This window comes from Monodon monoceros, unplaced genomic scaffold, assembly GCF_005190385.1.
Source record: "Monodon monoceros isolate NGI ecotype Baffin Bay Population unplaced genomic scaffold, NGI_Narwhal_1 Super_Scaffold_19, whole genome shotgun sequence".
Classification (NCBI taxonomy): Eukaryota; Metazoa; Chordata; class Mammalia; order Artiodactyla; family Monodontidae; genus Monodon; species Monodon monoceros.
This window is the reverse complement of record NW_021703775.1, coordinates 62,969,000-62,987,589: the sequence shown is the minus strand read 5'-3', so window position 1 is coordinate 62,987,589 and position 18,590 is coordinate 62,969,000. Positions and strand designations below refer to the sequence as shown.

General features: G+C 39.0%; 1 protein-coding gene across 6 annotated transcripts in view; it reads right to left on the bottom strand.

The window, feature by feature from the left end:
* The window catches only part of NLRC4 (NLR family CARD domain containing 4), a 43,629-nt gene that overhangs the window by 13,072 nt on the left and 11,967 nt on the right, over window positions 1–18,590 (bottom strand). For 3 of the 6 annotated variants that reach the window (XM_029232307.1, XM_029232305.1, XM_029232306.1), the window contains 6 exons: window positions 16,872–17,132; window positions 14,019–16,013; window positions 8,654–8,746; window positions 8,331–8,501; window positions 6,002–6,094; window positions 4,719–4,886 (listed from right to left, as the gene is read on the bottom strand). In XM_029232307.1, the coding sequence (XP_029088140.1) occupies window positions 4,719–4,886; window positions 6,002–6,094; window positions 8,331–8,501; window positions 8,654–8,746; window positions 14,019–16,013; window positions 16,872–17,132 (2,781 nt within the window). Of the gene's footprint in view, window positions 1–4,718; window positions 4,887–6,001; window positions 6,095–8,330; window positions 8,502–8,653; window positions 8,747–14,018; window positions 16,014–16,871; window positions 17,601–18,590 lie in introns of those variants that run through there. The other 3 variants (XM_029232304.1, XM_029232309.1, XM_029232308.1) reach the window with 3 other exon arrangements.

The following is an 18,590-nucleotide window of genomic DNA, read 5'->3' as shown; positions in this document are numbered from 1 at the left end:
ACAAACATGTGGAGGCTAAATAATACACTGCTTAATAACCAAGATATCACTGAAGAAATCAAAGAGGAAATCAAAAAATACCTAGAGACAAATGGCAATGAAAACACAACAACCCAAAACCTACGGGATGCAGCAAAAGCAGTTCTTAGAGGAAAGTTTATAGCAATACAATCCTACCTCAAGAAACAAAAAACATCTCAAACAACCTAACCTTACAGCTAAAGCAATTAGAGAAAGAAGAACAAAAAAACCCAAAGTTTGCAGAAAGAAAGAAAGAAATAAAGATCAAATCAGAAATAAATGAAATAAATGAAGGAAACAATAGCAAAGATCAATAAAACTAAAAGCTGGTTCTTTGAGAAGATAAACAAAATTGAATAACCATTAGCTAGACTCATCAAGTAAAAAAAAGGCAGAAGACTTAAATCAATAGAATTAGAAATGAAAAAGGAGAAGTAACAGCTGACACTGCAGAAATACAAAGGATCATGAGAGATTACTACAAGCAACTATATGCCAATAAAATGGACAACCTGGAAGAAATGGACAAATTCTTAGAAAAGCACAACCTTCTGAGACTGAACCAGGAAAAAATAGAAAATATAAACAGACCAATCACAATCACTGAAATTGAGACTGTGACTAAAAATCTTCCAACAAACAAAAGCCTGGACCAGATGGCTTCACAGGCGAATTCTGTAAAACATTTAGAGAATAGCTAACACCTATCTCTCTCAAACTCTTCCAAAGTATAGCAGAGGGAGGAACACTCCCAAACTCATTCTACGAGGCCACCATCACCCCGATACCAAAACCGGACAAAGATGTCACAAAGAAAACTACAGGCCAATATCACTGATGAACATAGATGCAAAAATCCTCAACAAAATACTAGCAAACAGAGTCCAACAGCACATTAAAAGTATCATACACCATGATCAAGTGGGGTTTATCCCAGGAATGCAAGAATTCTTCTATATACACACCAATCAGTGTGATAAACCATATTAACAAATTGAAGGAGAAAAACTATATGATCTTCTCAATAGATGCAGAAAAAGCTTTTGACAAAATTCAACACCCATTTGTGATAAAAACCCTCCAGAAAGTAGGCATAGAGGGAACTTACTTCAACATTATAAAGGCCATATCTGAGAAACCCACAGCCAACATTGTTGTCAATAGTGAAAAACTGAAACCATTTCCTCTAAGATCAGGAACAAGACAAGGTTGTCCACTCTCACCACTATTATTCAACACAGTTTTGGAAGTTTTAGTCACAGCAGTCAGAGAAGAAGAAGAAATAAAAGGAATCCAAATCAGAAAAGAAGAAGTAAAGCTGTCACTGTTTGCAGATGACATGATATTATACATAGAGAATCCTAAAGATGCTACCAGAAAACTACTAGAGCTAATCAATGAATCTGGTAAATAGCAGGATACAAATTTAATGCACAGAAATCTCTGGCATTCCTATACACTAATGACGAAAAATCTGAAAGAGAAATTAAGGAAACACTCCCATTAACCATTGCAACAAAAAGAATAAAATACCTAGGAATAAACCTACCTAAGGAGACAAAAGACCTCTATGCAGAAAACTAAATGACACTGTTGAAAGAAATTAAAGGTGATACAAACAGATGGAGAGATATACCATGTTCTTGGATTGGAAGAATCAACATTGTGAAAATGACTATACTACCCAAAGCAATCTACAGATTCAATGCAATACCTATCAAACTACCACTGGCATTTTTCACAGAACTAGGACAAAAAACTTCATAATTTTTATGGAAACACAAAACACCTCAAATAGCCAAAGCAATCTTGAGAAAGAAAAATGGAGCTGGAGGAGTCAGGCTCCTTGACTTCAGACTATACTACAAAGCTACAGTAATCAAGTCAATATGATACTGGCACTGAAACAGAAATATAGATCAATGGAACAGGATAGGAAGCCCAGAGATAAAGCCATGCACATATGGTCACCTTATTTTTGATAAAGGAGGCAAGAATATACAATGGAGAGAAGACAGCCTCTTCAATAAGTGGTGCTGGGAAAACTGGACAGCTACATGTAAAAGAATGAAATTAGAACACTCCCTAACACCATACACAAAAATAAATTCAAAATGGATTAAAGACCTAAATGTAAGGCCAGACACTATAAAACTCTTAGAGGAAAACATAGGCAGAACACTCTATGACATAAATCACAGCAAGATCCTTTTTGACCCACCTCCTAGAGAAATGGAAATAAAAACAAAAATAAACAAATGGGACCTAATGAAACTTAAAAGCTTTTGTACAGCAAAGGAAGCCATAAACAAGATGAAGAGACGATACTCAGAATGGGAGAAAATATTTGCAAATGAAGCAACTGAGGAAGGATTAATCTCCAAAATTTACAAGAAGCTCATGCAGCTAGCTCAATATCAAAAAAACAACCCAATCCAAATATGGGCAGAGGACCTAAATAGCCGTCTCTTCAAAGAAGATATACAGATTGCCAACAAACACATGAAAGGATTCTCAACATCACTAATCATTAGAGAAATGAAAATCAAAACTAAAATGAGGTATCATCTCACACGAGTCAGAATGGCCATCATCAAAATATCTACAAACAATAAATGCTGGAGAGGGTGTGGAGCAAAGGGAACCCTCTTGCACTGTGGGTGGGAATGTAAATTGATACAGCCACTATGGAGAACAGTATGGAGTTTCCTTAAAAAATTAAAAATAGAACTACCATACAACCGCAATCCTGCTACTGGGCATATCCCCTGATAAAACCGTAATTCAAAAAGAGTCATGTACCACAATGTTCATTGCAGCTCTATTTACAATAGCCAGGACATGGAAGCAACCTAAGTGTCCATAGACAGATGAATGCATAAAGGAGATGTGGCATATATATACAATGGAATATTACTCAGCCATAAAAGGAAGCAAAATTGAGTTATTTGTAGTGAGGTTGATGGACCTAGAGACTGTCATACAGAGTGATGTAAGTCAGAAAGAGAAATCAGTTACTGTATGCTAGCATATATATATGGAATCTAAAAAAAAAAAAAAAAAAATGGTTCCAAAGAACCTAGGGGCAGGAGAGGAATAAAGACGCAGACATAGAGTATGGACCTGAGGACCTGGGGAGGGGGAAGGGGTAAGCTGGGACAAAGTGAGAGAGTGGCATGGACATATATACACTACCAAATGTAAAATGGTTAGCAAGTGGGAAGCAGCCGCATAACAGAGGGAGATCAGCTCAGTGGTTTGTGACCACCTAGAGGGGTGGGATAGGGAGGGTGGGAGGGAGACACAAGAAGGAGGAGATATGGGGATATATGTATATGTATAGCTGATTCACTTTGTTATAAAGCAGAAACTAATACACCGTTGTAAAGCGATTATACTCCAATAAAGATGTTAAAGAAAAAAACCTTTGGGCAGCATAAGGACTTAAAGACATACGTATCTCTAAGAGAGAACATTTTTAAGAGGAGTGTTAGTCTTTAATGGGTAGAGTTTCAGCCAGGGAGAATGAAAAAGTTCTGGAGATGGATGGTGATGGTGGTTGCATAAGAATGTGAATGCCACAAAACTGTAGACTTAAAAATGGTTAAAATGTTAAGTTTTATGTTATATATACTACGAATATATTCTAGAAAATCCATGAGGGAAATGAAGGCAGTCAAGGCTGTTTTCACTAGTCCTTTGCCTCAGGTAATATGGTAGTCTGCCTTCAAGTTGGCTCCAATAATTGTCATCTCCTAGTATGCACTCCTCTGTGTTGTCCCCTCCCACAGTGGATTGGGCTGACCTGGGTAACCCATAGGACACAGCAGTGGTGACCAGAAATGGTCTTCCAAGGCTAGGTCATAAAAGATACTGCAACTTCTAATTGGTTCTCCCTTGGATTTCTTGCTCTGGAGGAAGTGAGCTGCCATGTTATGAGAACATGCAAGCAGTCTATGGAGAGGTCCAGGCATGAGAAACTAAGGCCTCCAGCCAACAGCCAGCATTAACCTGCCAACCAAATGAGGAACCACCTTGGAAGCAGGTCTCCAGCAGTCCCAGTCATGACAGCCTAAGCCAGAACCACCCAGCTAAGCTGCTTCCAAATTCCTGACCCACAAAAACGTGAGATAATGTTTATAGTTGTTTTAAGCCACTAAGTTTTGGGGTAATCTTACACAGATATTGATAACTAATACAGAGAGCATGCAGACCCTTCATCAACTGCCTGAAACTATCATTGTCTTCAGTCATTTATGTATCTCTGTTTGTTCCTGGATTATATCACAGCTACTTAAAGATATTCCATGACCCCATTTACATACAGTTGCACTTACATTTACATGTTTTGAATACCCAACAAGTGACGTAAAAATATTCCCCAAGATTGGAAGGGCATTGCTGAATTTCAGACAGTTAAGACTAGAAGAGCAATTCCTAACACAATACACCTTGTCAGATAACGTGAATGTTTTTCCTTTTAACATTGTTAGGTGAAATGCTTAAAAACCTGAAGGCAGGCCAGTGTTTTCAATCATTTTACTCCTTAATATGTATGAACCCTCTTTCAATATATTTATATAAAAAAGAGGAGGCAAATAAATAAATAAAGATGCTAACTAACTAAATAGAGCAAGCCAGCTGAAGAACTTTGTGAGGGCTAACTTCTTTTCTCTTGGCCCCGTGCGTATACCTACCTAGAATTCTAACCTCTGCATCTGTGAGTCTCCAGTGTCTCAGCCCAAGCTTGATGAGCTGTGGGGCCCCCTTCAGTTGCTCCAGCAGCCTGTCCAAGCTGACTCGTTCATCACTGCACCAGGGCAACATCAGCACATTTAGCTGTTCCAAGATGTGCAGCCTGTCAACTTGAAGAACCAGAGAGCAGTTCAGGAATTGGATCCATCTCAAAATTGATGTGGGAGAAGGAATGATTTTTATCTCTGCAGGCTGCTCAATGTGCAATAATGATCTACTTGGGATTTTTGTTAATATTTTTATGGGAAGTGTTCAAGAATATAGAAACATACAGAACAGTATAATGAAATTATATGTACTAATAAGCCAGCTTTCAACAAACTCTGAATCATGGACAACCTTGCTTCATCGTCATCAAATTCCTGCCCTTCTATATTATTTTAAAGCAAATCTCAGTTAAGTATCAGGTTTTTTAATTCTAACATAATCACAGTAGCATTATCACACCTTAAAAATCTTACCACTGGGACTTCCCTTGGTGGCGCAGTGGTTAAGAATCCTGCTGGTGCAGGGGACGCAGGTTCAAGCCCTGGTCCGGGAAGATCCCACATGCCGCGGAGCAGCTGGGCCTGTGCTCCACAACTACTGAGCCTGTGCTCTAGAGCTCATGAGCCACAACTGCTGAGCCCACGTGCTACAACTACTGAAGGCTGTGCTCCGCAACAAGAAAAGCCACTGCAATGAGAAGCCCGCACACCACAACAAAGCATGGCCTCCGCTCGCTGCAGCTAGAGAAAGCCCACGCACAGCAACGAAGACCCAACACAGCCAAAAATAAAATTAATTAAAAAAAAATCTTATCACTAACTTAAGCAGATTTGTCTTCAATATCACTTACTCTCAGACACTAGCTCACTAGAAGGAGACAAGCAGGTGGGAGTCTCAGGTGCAGTGAGTATGGGAAAACTGGTAACTCAAAAACCATGGGCCTGTATTCTTCAAGGGCAGTTTAAGGAAGGGCTAAATGACTTACTTAAGGTCCATCTAGTAAGGCATATGTGGATAAAAGACTATTTGAGTACCTGATAATGATGACTATTTGAGTATTTGATTTTGGCTAAGTTGTCAATTCGTTTTGTTTTGGTTTTTTTTTTTTGGCCACACAGTGCTGCATGTGGGATCTTAGTTCCCTGACCAGGAATTGAACCTGCACCGCCCCCTGCAGTGGAAGTGCAGAGTCTTAGCCACTGGACTACCAGGGAGGTCCCTAAATTGTCATTCTTACTTAGTTCACGAAGAGCTTCATTTCCATCCTTTTCCAGATGATTTTCAGATAAATCAAGAATGCTCAGTTTGACCAAGTTGTGAAGATTCTGAGCTGCAAAAAAAATTTTTTTAATCCAAAACAACAAGACTTTCAGGGAACTATAAATGCATTAAAAAAAATCCTTAGAAGAATTCTGAGTCCTTGGTTTCTTTGTTGATAGTATACAAACCATTATTTGACTTGATTAATTAATTTATTTCAAAAAGTATCTGGATAGGTTTAACCCCCAATTGCCACGACTATGACTAGTGCACGGATATTTCCTTGTTCTAAGTTCTGACTAAAAAAATTGAGTTCACAAAAAGCCTAAAGCATCCGGGAATATAGTTTTTATGTCACTTTAGTAAAGTCACTCCATTTCTCTAAGCCTCAGTGTCTTCATCTTTAGAATAAGGAAGGTGAACTAAATAAACTGTGAGGGTGCTTACAATTCTAAAATGCCCTATCATGAAGGAGAAACAAAGGAACAAAAACCAGATGAGATGAGATGTTCTTTGTGTACTCAGTTTAGATGATTTTGTTAATGTCATAGTGGTGATACTAATAATAAAAACTTAGAAATTAAAAAAAGACAGATGAGGGGCTTCCCTGGTGGCACAGTGGTTGAGAGTCCACCTGCCGATGCAGGGGACACGGGTTCGTGCCCCGGTCCGGGAAGATCCCACATGCCACGGAGCGGCTAGGCCCATGAGCCATGGCCGCTGAGCCTGCGCGTCCGGAGCCTGTGCTCCACAACGGGAGAGGCCACAACAGTGAGAGGCCCGCGTACTGCAAAAAAAAAAAAAAAAAGATGAGAAAAATAGAAAACAAATAGCAAAATGACTGATGGAAATCTAGTCCTATAAATAATTACATTAAATGTAAATGGATTAAACACTCCAGTTAAAGAGATTAATAAGACTAGATTTTTTTTTTAAAGCAAGACCCAACTCCATCTATAAGACATGTATTTTAATGACAAAGACACGAATATACTGAGGTTAAAATTTGGAAAACTATATTACATGTAAACATTAATCATAAAATGCTATCACTCTAGCTGACCACTGCTTAATTCTCTTCATTTCAGATATTTATCATGGTTGTTTAATCTAGTTGAAGTTTTTCCTATCAAGAATAATGAGAAAAATCTCCTTTAAAAAATAGTCAATTTTTTAATGAATATATACTCTTGTTATAATATTAGCTATTATTTATTTATTTATTTTGTGGTACGCGGGCCTCTCACTGTTGTGGCCTCTAACGTTGCGGAGCACAGGCTCCGGACACGCAGGCCCAGCGGCCATGGCTCATGGGCCTAGCCGCTCCGTGGCATGTGGGATCTTCCCGGACCGGGGCACGAACCCGTGTCCCCTGCATCGGCAGGCGGACTCTCAACCACTGCGCCACCAGGGAAGCCCACTATTATTAATTTTAAGCAATCATATGACCCTTTTTCTTAGAATAAAATATCTTCTGGGATTTGGTTTAAAATAAAAAACCTGCAGAACTCCTCTTAAAAAGGGTACAGCTGCTATTTTCAGTTCTAAGCCTTTCTCTCTGCAGAGCAAGTAGAGAAGTAAACTAGTATGGTCATCATTCTCATGCTTTCCGTTGTTTATCTGGACTTTTCTAACCCTGGGTTTCTCTAGCTTTTGGTTTATGTTGGCATATAAATAGTTTCCTTAGGAAACTTTACAGACTCCTAGCAGTTGTGTATTCTGTTTTAAAAGGCTAGACCATCTTTTTTTACCAAAATCTAAATTAAAAAATAATCTGAATCGAACATATCTAGTTTATCCAGAAATATGCAAAGGTTTCTCCATACTTGGTATATGCACACTTTAAGAACTCAAAAGACTCAACTCACATTGATGCACATTAACTCCTTCTTAACAGGCAATAGGTAAGCTTTGGAAAGCCTGAAAACATTTAAGGAAATCCTTCTCTCTCTGCTTCTCAATCACTTCTTTATCCATTCATCCAAATTTTTATTAAGCAGTTATTATATAACAGAATATGTGCCAAGCTTCAAGCACCTATTTCTTATTTTCTTCCTCTTTACCTTTTCTTAAAATGACAACATCTTCAATTATCCTGAAATTCTCTCCTATTATTCATCCATAATAAATTTTCATTCCAGTCATGAAGAAGGTCATTAAAAACAAGTTAGATATTACCTAGAAGTCTTTATTATCTTTTCCAGTTTCCCTAAAAATTAAATTTCCATTTGAGAGACTTAGCATGCCTTAGTATGAAAATATCGCATGTTTTCTTACACTATTTTCATAATGCAGGCAGCAGTTACCTAGGGTTTTCACAGCATTTCCTGACAGGCAGCAGGAGACTAATTGGATTTCTTTAAGGTCACAGGGTTCAGCTGACAGAGACTTGACTATGTAATCCATTCCCTCCCCTATATCAGACAAGTGGGTCAAACGAAGTAAACACATCTTTTTCAGATTTGTCAGACCTTCAGCTGCAAAAAAAAAAGGAAAGGAAATGTATTAAGACACCAAGTACATAAAGGCATCCTTACCTTGTATAGACACAGCCAGTGTTAAAGCGTCTTAGCTGTTCTTATTATCAAACTTGTATTAGTAAATATATTAGAGAAAACAAAAATCTGACCTAGTTTTATAGCATCTTCCTCATTCATCTTAATATTATCCAGTATGAGCTTCATAAGGTTCTTCAAATTACCTAAGCTGTCAGTCAGACCACCTGCCAAAGAAAAGGGATTGGACTATGTTCAGCTGTCATTTACTATATTTCTATTACCAATCAAAAGATTTTAGTTGTCACTATGGGCAAGAAATGCTCATGAAATTGACACGAAAATATTTTTTTTTGGTGAGAGATGGAGATCTTCCTTAGCTAAAAACATGTTTTAAAAATATAATGGAATTACAATGGAAAACAATAACAGAAAGATAACTGGGAAATCTCCAAACAGTTGGATGTTAAACAACACACTTCTAAACAAGCATGATGGATCAAACAGGAAGTCTCAAGGAAAATTAGATAATATTTTGAAAAATACAGAAATTAAAATATATCAGAATCTCCAGTTAACAGTTACTTGAAGGGAGGTTTAGAGCATTGAATGCTTATATTAGAAATAAGGAAAGTTTTCAAATCAACAACCTAAGCTTACTACTTCAGAAACTAGAGAGAGAAGAGCAAAATAAACCCAATGCAAGACAAAGCAATAAAATAATAAAGATAAGGGCAGAAATCAATAACAAATCACAAACAGAAACAATAGGGAAAAATCAATGGAAATTAAAAGTTACATCTTTAAAAAGATCAATAAAATTGATAAATTTCTAGCAAGACTGACAAAGAAAAAATGAGGAATAACAAATTACCAATATCAGAAATGAAAGAGAAGATATCATTACAGAAATCACAGATGTTAAAAGGATAGAGAATAATATGAACAAATCTACATGCATAAATTTGACAACATAGACAAAATTGCACAATTTCTTGAAAGGCACAAACTAGTAAAATTTACCCAACATTACATAAGTAATCTGAATAGTCCTGTATAACTAAGGAAATTGAATTTGTAGTTTAAAATTTTCCAAAAAAGAAAGCTGCAGGCACAGATAATTTGACTTGAAAATTCTACCAAACTTTCAAAGAAGAAATAACACCAATTCTACACAATCATTTCCAGGAAACAGAAATACAGACAACACTTCCCAACTCATTTTATGACACTACCATTAACCAATCTGAAACCCAGACTAAGGGAATAAAACAAAAGAAAACTTCAAACCAATATCACTTATGAAATCCTCAACAAAATATTACCAAGGAGTCCAGCCATATATAAAAAGAATATTATACTACCACCAAGTGAGCTTCATACAGGGAATGCAGGACTGTTTTGATATTTGGAAATCAATCCATGTACTTCACTATATTAACAGTCTAAGGAAGAAAAACTACATGATCATATAAATTGATACAGCAAAAATTGTTGATACAATCCAATAACGATTCATGATAAAAATCCTCAGCAACCTAGGAATAGAAGGAAACTTCCCCAACCTGATAAAAGGCACCTTCAAAAAAACTACAGTTAGCATCACACTTCATGGTGAAAGTCTGAATGCTTACTCCCTAGGATCAGGAACAAGGGAGGATGTTCACTTTCACCTCTCCTTTTCAACACTATACTGCAAGTCATAATCAGTGCAGTAAGGCAAGAAAATGAAATAAAAGGAATACAGGGACTTCCCTGGTGGTGCAGTGGTTAAGAATCTGCCTGCCAATGCAGGGGACATGGGTTCGATCCCTGGTCTGGGAAGATCCCACATGCTGCAGAGCAACTAAACCTGTGCACCACAACTACTGAGCCTGCACTCTAGAGCCCGCCTGCGCACCTAGAACCTGTGCTCCACAACAAGAGAAGCCATCGCAATGAGAAGTCTGCACACCACAACAAACAGTAGCCCCTGCTCGCTGCAACTAGAGAAAGCCCGTGCGCAGCAACAAAGATCCAACGCAGCCAAAGATAACTAAATAAATTTATTTTAAAAAATGAATAAATAAAAGGAATACAAAATTGGAAAGGAAGAAATGAAAATAATCTTTTTGGAAGGGACATGAAATAAGTTTATCAAAGGTATAGAGTACAAGATCAACACACAAAAATCAACTGTATTTCTGTAGTAGCAATAAATAATTGGTAAACAAATTTTTTTAAATTACCATTTACAATAGCTCCAAAAGAATGAAACAGGTATAAATCTAAAAAACATATACACAATCAACATGATGAAAAGTACAAAATGGTGAAAAAAGAAATCAAGGAAAATCTAAACAAATGGAAAGAGAAACCATGGTCATAGATTCAACATAATAACAATGTCAATTCTCCCTAAATTGTTCTATAGATTTAATGTAATTCCAACCAAGATCCCAAGAAGAGTTTTTGACGATATAAACAATGTGATTCTTGGGAATTTCCTGGCAGTCCAATGGTTAGGACTCTGTGATTTCACTGCTAAGGGCTCAGGTTCAATCCCTGGTTGGGGAACTAAGATCCCACAGGCCGTGAGATGCAGCCAAAAAAAAAAAAAAAAAAAAAATGTGACTCTAAAATTTATATGGAAGGACAAAGGAACTAGAATATTTTAAAATTATATTGAAAAAGAAGAAGAAAGTTGGAGAAATAACACTACCCAATTTTATGACTTACTATAAAGTAAAAGTTACTAAGACAATGTAGTATTGGCAAGGGATAGACAAGGGTATTGACAAATGAAAGATCAATGGAAAATAGTATCCAGAAATACACCCATACAACTATAGCCAAAAAATTTGGGCAAAGATATAAAAGCTATTCAAACATGAAAGAATAGTCATTTCAATAAACAGAACAACTGGATATCCATAGGGAAGAAAAATGAACCTTGATCTAAACTTCACACCTTACACAAATGTTAACTCAAAATGGATCATAGATCTAAATGTAAAACATAAAAGTTTAAAAGAAAATATAGGAAAAAAATCATCATGACCTGGGGTTATGCAAAGAATTCTTAGACATGACACCGAAAGCATGATTTATAAAGAAAAAAAATGGACAGCAACAAAATGTAAAACTTTTGTTCTATGAAAGACACTGTTAAAGAATGAAAAGACTAGCTACAGATTGGGAGAAAATATTTTCAAATCACTTATCTCACAAAGGACTTGTATTGTGAATATATTTTTAAAAAAACATGTAAAACTCAACATTAAGAAAACAAATTGACCCAATTAAAAATGGGTAGGAACTTCCCTGGTGGTCCAGTGGGTAAGACTCCATGCTCCCAATGCAGGGGGCCCAGGTTCGATCCCTGGTCAGGGAACTAGATCCTGCATGCATGCCACAACTAAGAGTCCACAAGCCACAACTAAGAAGTCTGCATGCTGCAACTAAGAGCCTGCATGCCACAACTAAAGATCCCACATGCCACAACGAAGATCCCACGTGCTGCAACTAAGACCTGGCACAGCCAAAATAAAAATATAAATAAATACTTTTTAAAAAATGGGTAAAAACTTGAAGAGACATTTCACTAAGTTGCAAACAAGCACATGAAGAATTTTCAACTTTTATTAGCCAACTCTGATGATATAACACCATACACAGAGTTCCAGTTGCTCCACATCCTCATCAACACTTGGTATTGTCTGGTTTTTATTTTCTTATTGTAAAATGACAAAAAGAGAAAAACAGAAATAATACTAAATGCTTAGCATTAAGTGAGAATGCAGAGCAACTAAAATTCTCATGTATTGCTACTGAAAATGTAAAATGTACAAAGTGGAAAATAGTTTGGAAGTTTCCTAAAAAGTTAAACAAGCACTGGTCATATGGCTCAGCAACGCTAATCCTACATATTTACCCAAGTGAATTGAAAACTTATTTTTACGTTAAAAACTTTCATAAGAATGTTTATAGTAGTTCTATCTATAATTGCCCAAACTGGAAATAACCGACATGTCTTTCAGTAGTGACTAGATTCTAGCTATAAGAAAAATTAAGTGCTGATTGCAAACTCAAATGTCAAAGAGGGCCAGGGAGATGATGTTATTATAAGAAGTAGAACAGATGGGCTTTGTGCCCAACTGGAGATTATGTGTCTTTCCAAACAGTAGGAGCAGATCATGAAGCTCTAGCCAGTTGTTACCAACTGCAGTTGTCAAATCTATAATTTTCAAGAGGAATGAGAAACCTGTATTTTCACATGATATTTCCCAATTTCAAAATGGTGGCAACTCCTTTAGGGAGAAGAGTCATAGCTAGGGGAGAGAGAACGGAAGGAGACTTTTCATCATAGATTGTTTTATAAATTGGACCATGTAAATATATTACTCAAAAAATAAATTTAAAATATTAAGAACAAAATATTGGCAAACATTAAAAAGAAAATTTTTAATTATATGTAGGTCAAATTCAGCATGTAAGTGACTGGTTTGCAATATCAGCACAAACGAATGGCCATCAAGAGAAGATGGTAAGCCTCCTAACACAGAACGTAGTCTAATAAAGTCTGAATGACTATCCAGAATCTTACAGAAGGCCTTCCTGCATTGAGTGGGAGGTTGCAAAGCTTATCTGTACAAAAGGTTCTAGATTCTTAAAATGATAGAAAATGTCCTCTACAGGGTGACAAGTGAGGCAGAGCCTAATGGGAAGCCACTTGTGGATGAAAATGAATATCAGATTACAGTCACATAGAACAAGGCTCCTGCCGGCCCATAGCTTCACAGAACTCAGCAGCCCCTGCTCTGGGCAACAGGACTGATCTACACAGGTGTGGCTGGACTACACAGGTAAGGGAGACACTCACCTTTAGTGTCATTGTGAATCTGGGGAAAACTCCCCTTTACCCAGAAAGATTGACCCCACATGTATGTGTCTGAAATCTGGAATTTCTTCATGTTCGACAAAAACTGTTCCCAGAATCTTCCTTCAAAATGAATGATACTTGGGGTGGGGCTGGGGCTGGATGTGCTGCAATTTCCTAGATGAGAATCTAGTGACACAGTTAGCCACCAGCTTCTGCAGGTGATTAGTTTATGGTTGGATTTCCTCCCAGACTTCAAAGAAGGAGGGGTGCTACTTGGCGGGAAAGCAGTGAATGTTGGATTAAGACAGAGATGCTGACAAGAGGGAGGGTTCACAGAAGACAAGCTTAACCTACTGTATACAAACACAGACAAACATACAAACACATACTTTACCATATATATACTACATAGCTATTCAGTCAGATTACAGAGCTTCAGCTCTGGGCCTTCCTAGGGCCTCCCAATCTGACAGCCTTCCCCCGACATGGAAGTCTCTCCCAAGCCCTTCCACTTCCCTTCCAAGTCCTGACACTAGTAGAAACTATTAGAAAATTTCAAGCAAAACAAATAATATCTAATATTTCCACAGTAACTAGCCAGGTTTAATTATAGCTTAAACTGCTAATGTTTACAATACCTGGTAGCTGTTGAATCTCTAGGTTGTGAATACTTAAGGTGTGCAGGTTTGTCACAGATGTGATATGCCGCTCGTCTTCTAAGGTGAGGGGACTGGCTTCCACTATGATGGAGTGAATGTTCTTACAGGTGCTGAGGACCGAACTGAGGCTTCCAGCCACACCGGCACACCTCTTAATGTACAACCTGAGGCTTGCAGCAGAGCTGAATATTTTCCCTAGGTATTTGATATCTTGCTTATTCAACTTGCAGAAATCCCGGAGTGTAACCTCCAATGTCTTGAATTCCTGCTTCCAGTTGAAGAACAAAGACACAGCCCTGCTGGGAATGTAGGTTCCTGAGGACTCTTGCATGTGGACCCTGCTTGCGTCTTCTGTGGTCTTATCCTGCGAAGCCACAGCTCCCCCGTACAGGTCTAGTTTAACAAAGTCCAGAGCACTTGCACAATTAGGCAAGTTTTCAAAGAAGTCAAATAAGTAATCAGGGATGTTCTCTGAGTTGATATGTAGGCTTTTACCATGAAAGAAAGCTTCAAATTCTTCTCTCAGGTTTGATGTGGATATACTCTCACAGAATAAGTTGATGCCACACTCTGTAAAGGAGTTGATGTTTATGGCTTTCAGAATTTCTTGCACAGTGGTGCTTTTCACATTTTGCATAGATTCCTGCCTCCAGAGAGGCCTCTTGGTGACTAAAAGCCCACCGAGGCTGCCATGTTGATACACTGATGCCAGGTGTTTCAGAACAGTCCGGGTGGCTTCGGCAGATGACCCACACGTATACAGGAGCAGGTTGCTGTACTTGGATGTAATGTCTGAAATGGAAACCATTTTCTGCAAGTGACCGTTCCCCTTGGTCACCTCTGCTGGCTCTTCAGACGTCAATAAACTGCTGAGTCTGCGTCCTGCTGTGTACTCCTGGAATGATTTATGAAAGAACTTATACTTCGGCTTGAACCGTTGAGCTGTGTATTTACAGAGGAGTCCCGTTGTCAGCAGAACATCCTCGTTCACACTGGACAAGTCATCCGGTTCAAAATCAAACCTGTGGGAGAACACGCCCTCCAGAGCTAGGTCTCCACAGTGGTCCAGGCTCCGAGTGACCTCACTTGGAGCCACCCCTTTACGTTTGTGCTTGTTTTTATTTACTAGCAGATCGTAGAAAGCACAGAACAGTGTGGTTTGTGTGTTAGAGTGGAACTCACTTTTCCCCATCTGGATTGCACAAGTGATGACCACAAAGAGAGGGGTCTTCATCAGATTCCTCAAGCACCTGGATTTCTGAATTTGGAGCAACAAGCCTTCAGCGAGCTCCTTTATCAGCACTTCCCGGATGAGAGCCTGGGCACTGTCCTCGGTCATGTCCCCCACCTCGGCAATCAGCGCACCAAACTGCCTGATGTACCTCAGGCACTCCGTGGTGGTGGTGACGATGACCATATTCTTGAAGCGGTGGTTTTCCTTTATTAGGGCTTCGATTTCTGGGCAGTTCTGGGCCTTGAATTCATTGTAGCCATCAAGGAGAAAAAGAACCCTCTGCCGTAGCTTCAGTAGCATGGCCATGAAAGTCTGCTTCCTGATTGTGTCAGGTATATCCAAGAGTTGGTCACACAGGGTTTCGAAGAGTCCACCCTGGGCCCTGCTCAGACGGAGAAATAAAACTAATTTGAACTTGGTCAGAGCCTGGCACTCTCCAGAGGCCCAGAGCATGGCGATTCGCTGCAGCAGAGTGGACTTCCCTTTGCCCGGTTCCCCTTCGATGATGCAGGGGCTCTGAAGAGTGTCCAGCAGGCCACTCAGGGTCAGCTGCTCCAGACGGTGATGGTGTTGGTCCTTCCTCCATAGAACCGGTTCTGTGAAGGTGCTTTTCAAATTAAAAATAATGTCAATATCTTCACCCAGTGGATAGTAGTTCAGAAAAGATGGGGTATGATATAAGTCCTTTAAATCCTGAGCCAAACCATCTAAGTCTTCTTCTGATATCCGATAAAAAAGACCTGTTAGAGAAGAGGTGAAATTGAAGAGGATCCAATTCTATGTCTCCCCAGAACCTAGCGTTCAGGAGGAGGAAGGAGGAGTGAGGCTGAGAATCTTCCCTTGGTGACTTTCTTTTCCTTCCCCAGTTCTGAGCTGGCAGAAAGCGTTCCAAATATGTACTCCTGCTTTTCCCTGTTACCCTTTACCCTACTTGCCCTTTCGCCTTGTGTTTCTTCCTTTCCACCACCAAATTTTGTAGCAGCTGATCGGAAAGGAGAGGAGCCAGAGTTTGGGTGAAGGAAAGTGCATGAGAATAGTGGGGATATGGTTGAGAATGATGGTCAGGGGTAACTTTCAGCCAATCAAGCCTTAACCTTGATTAAAATCTGTCAGGAAAGAATTGACTAATTTAAAGAAAGAAAAACTAAATTAATATTTCATGAAAAGCAGAATCATCCTTCTTTAGTCAGTCAGGCTCTCTTTACCATGGTGCTTGGATTACAGAGTAGGTAGTCTGGGGGCCACTTGTCCACAGATGGTCCTCATCAGACTAAGGAATGTTGACAACTACTACTGCATTGGCTTCTTAAGTGCCTTCACTGTCCAGTTTGATTCTGAAGTCAGCCTGTGCTAAATCATTTATTCCCTTACCCTGGAGTTACTTATTTGGCTTCACCATCAAGTGACCTAGTGGGAGTTTTTTGTTTTGTTTTGTTTTCCTGAGAGTGTCTGAGCTTTTCCTCAACATAACCAAAGCCCAATGCCCAGTGATATGAGAGCATTGGAGGGAGGAGAGCAGAGGCTCTGTCATGGGGATTATGGATCTTCTTCATGATTTATTCTATTTGTAGAACAGCTAAAAGAAAACGAATACTTACTAAGTCCATGCAAGTCCTGAAACAGAGGATAGTTCCACTTTTCAAGGGATTTAAGGAAGAGGTTACAGGCTTCTGAACCCTTCTTCAAAATCATGTGAATGATCCCTCTTGCAGCATCCTGCTCGACCTTCTCACAGCAAATGATGTTTACTTCTGCGTAATTCAGAACATTCCATACAAATAGCTCATCCACAATTTGCTTTATAACAGTCACTCCCATCCTTTGAATGAGAATTTGACTGTTCTCCTTTATGAAATCCACTGAGGGGATGGGGGAGAAATATACATATTTATTCATTTATACAAAATGTGCATATCAGCATTATGTTGCCAGGGCATTAGGTTCATGCTTTTTTTTTTTTTCCCTTTGGACCTATCTTGAGTTATGGAGATGCCAAATGCTTGAATTCCAGGCTCTCAAGAAAAGCTCTGTAAAAACCCTCATTCCTAACCCCAGAGTCCTTGGTGAGCAAGACGTTTTTTCTTTGATAACAAAGTAAAGTGAGCAATCTTGTCCTTGATATAAAAGCATCCCCACTAAGGTAATAGGGGTAAGACGATGCGCTTTCAAGTAGGGAGACTGGAGTACGATCTGCCATTACCATCTGTGTAACCTTGGCAAGTTGCTAAACCTCTTTGAGCCTATTTCAATGCTGTGCTGATAAATGTTGAACACACTGCCTCTCTGGGGGTAAAGGCCTGAATTCATAACACATACCAATCTGCATGTTATAAATATTCCCACTGAGGCCAAATTCAAGCTAACAATGTATGTCAGCTGGCTAACAAAAATCATAAAAATTCAACAGTGAGTTCTCACAAAACAGTAAGAACCAGCTGTAGTACACCACTGGTTCCTTGTCTGTACAATGGAGTTGAGAACAGTATTTTACTTATGAAGTTGTAATGAGAACTCATGTATAGTATTTCATACAAAGTAATAGCTCAATAAATGTTAGCTACTATTTTTAGCCATTTTTCTGCTGTCAACACTCAAAGGAGTAGCACATTTTATCTCCCGTAGAATTTGGTATTTTCTGAAGAGTATCACTGCAAAATAGTCTTCTGTATTCAGTTTAAGCTCTCTCACCTCTCACAGTGAGGTTCCCTGAAGAAGCTGTCTCGTTTCTGTGTCTGCCTTGCCAAGATCTAACTCTCCCAGGCAGTCCATGCCAGCTCGGAGAAGTGCCTCCCTGGTATTGTACTCTCAGACACTGTCTGCACTACTTTTCCTCTTGGGCTAGGCTGCTCCTGGTTTTCAAATCTTTCTTGACTCATCCAAGTGGATATCTCCTCCCGAAGACCCTGAGGCATCTCTGGTCTGAATTACACCATCAGGCACTCAGACCCCCAGGATCGTACCCCAGGTCCCCTTTCTCTCTGTCCCATGCAGATCTCTACTGCTAACCTCAGCTGGAACGTTACCACATCCCTGTCTCCATGGCCGGTCAGCGAGTCTCTCTCTCGCCCTCTGGGGTCTCATCTGTTTTCTTGGCTTCTACATCCTCCCTATGGAGACAACCTCTAAGTCTGATTCTAGCCACTTAGAAAGGCCTAGAGACCACCGCAAGATCACAGGACTAGCCTTTTGGAGGTGACATTTCTTCAGCTGTAAAATTAAGATATTGATACTTTATTTCTTTAAAAGGCTCATGAAAAAGACTGAATAAAGTCACATAAGGCACAGACATAAAAATATTTTAAAATTTGAAAAGTGTG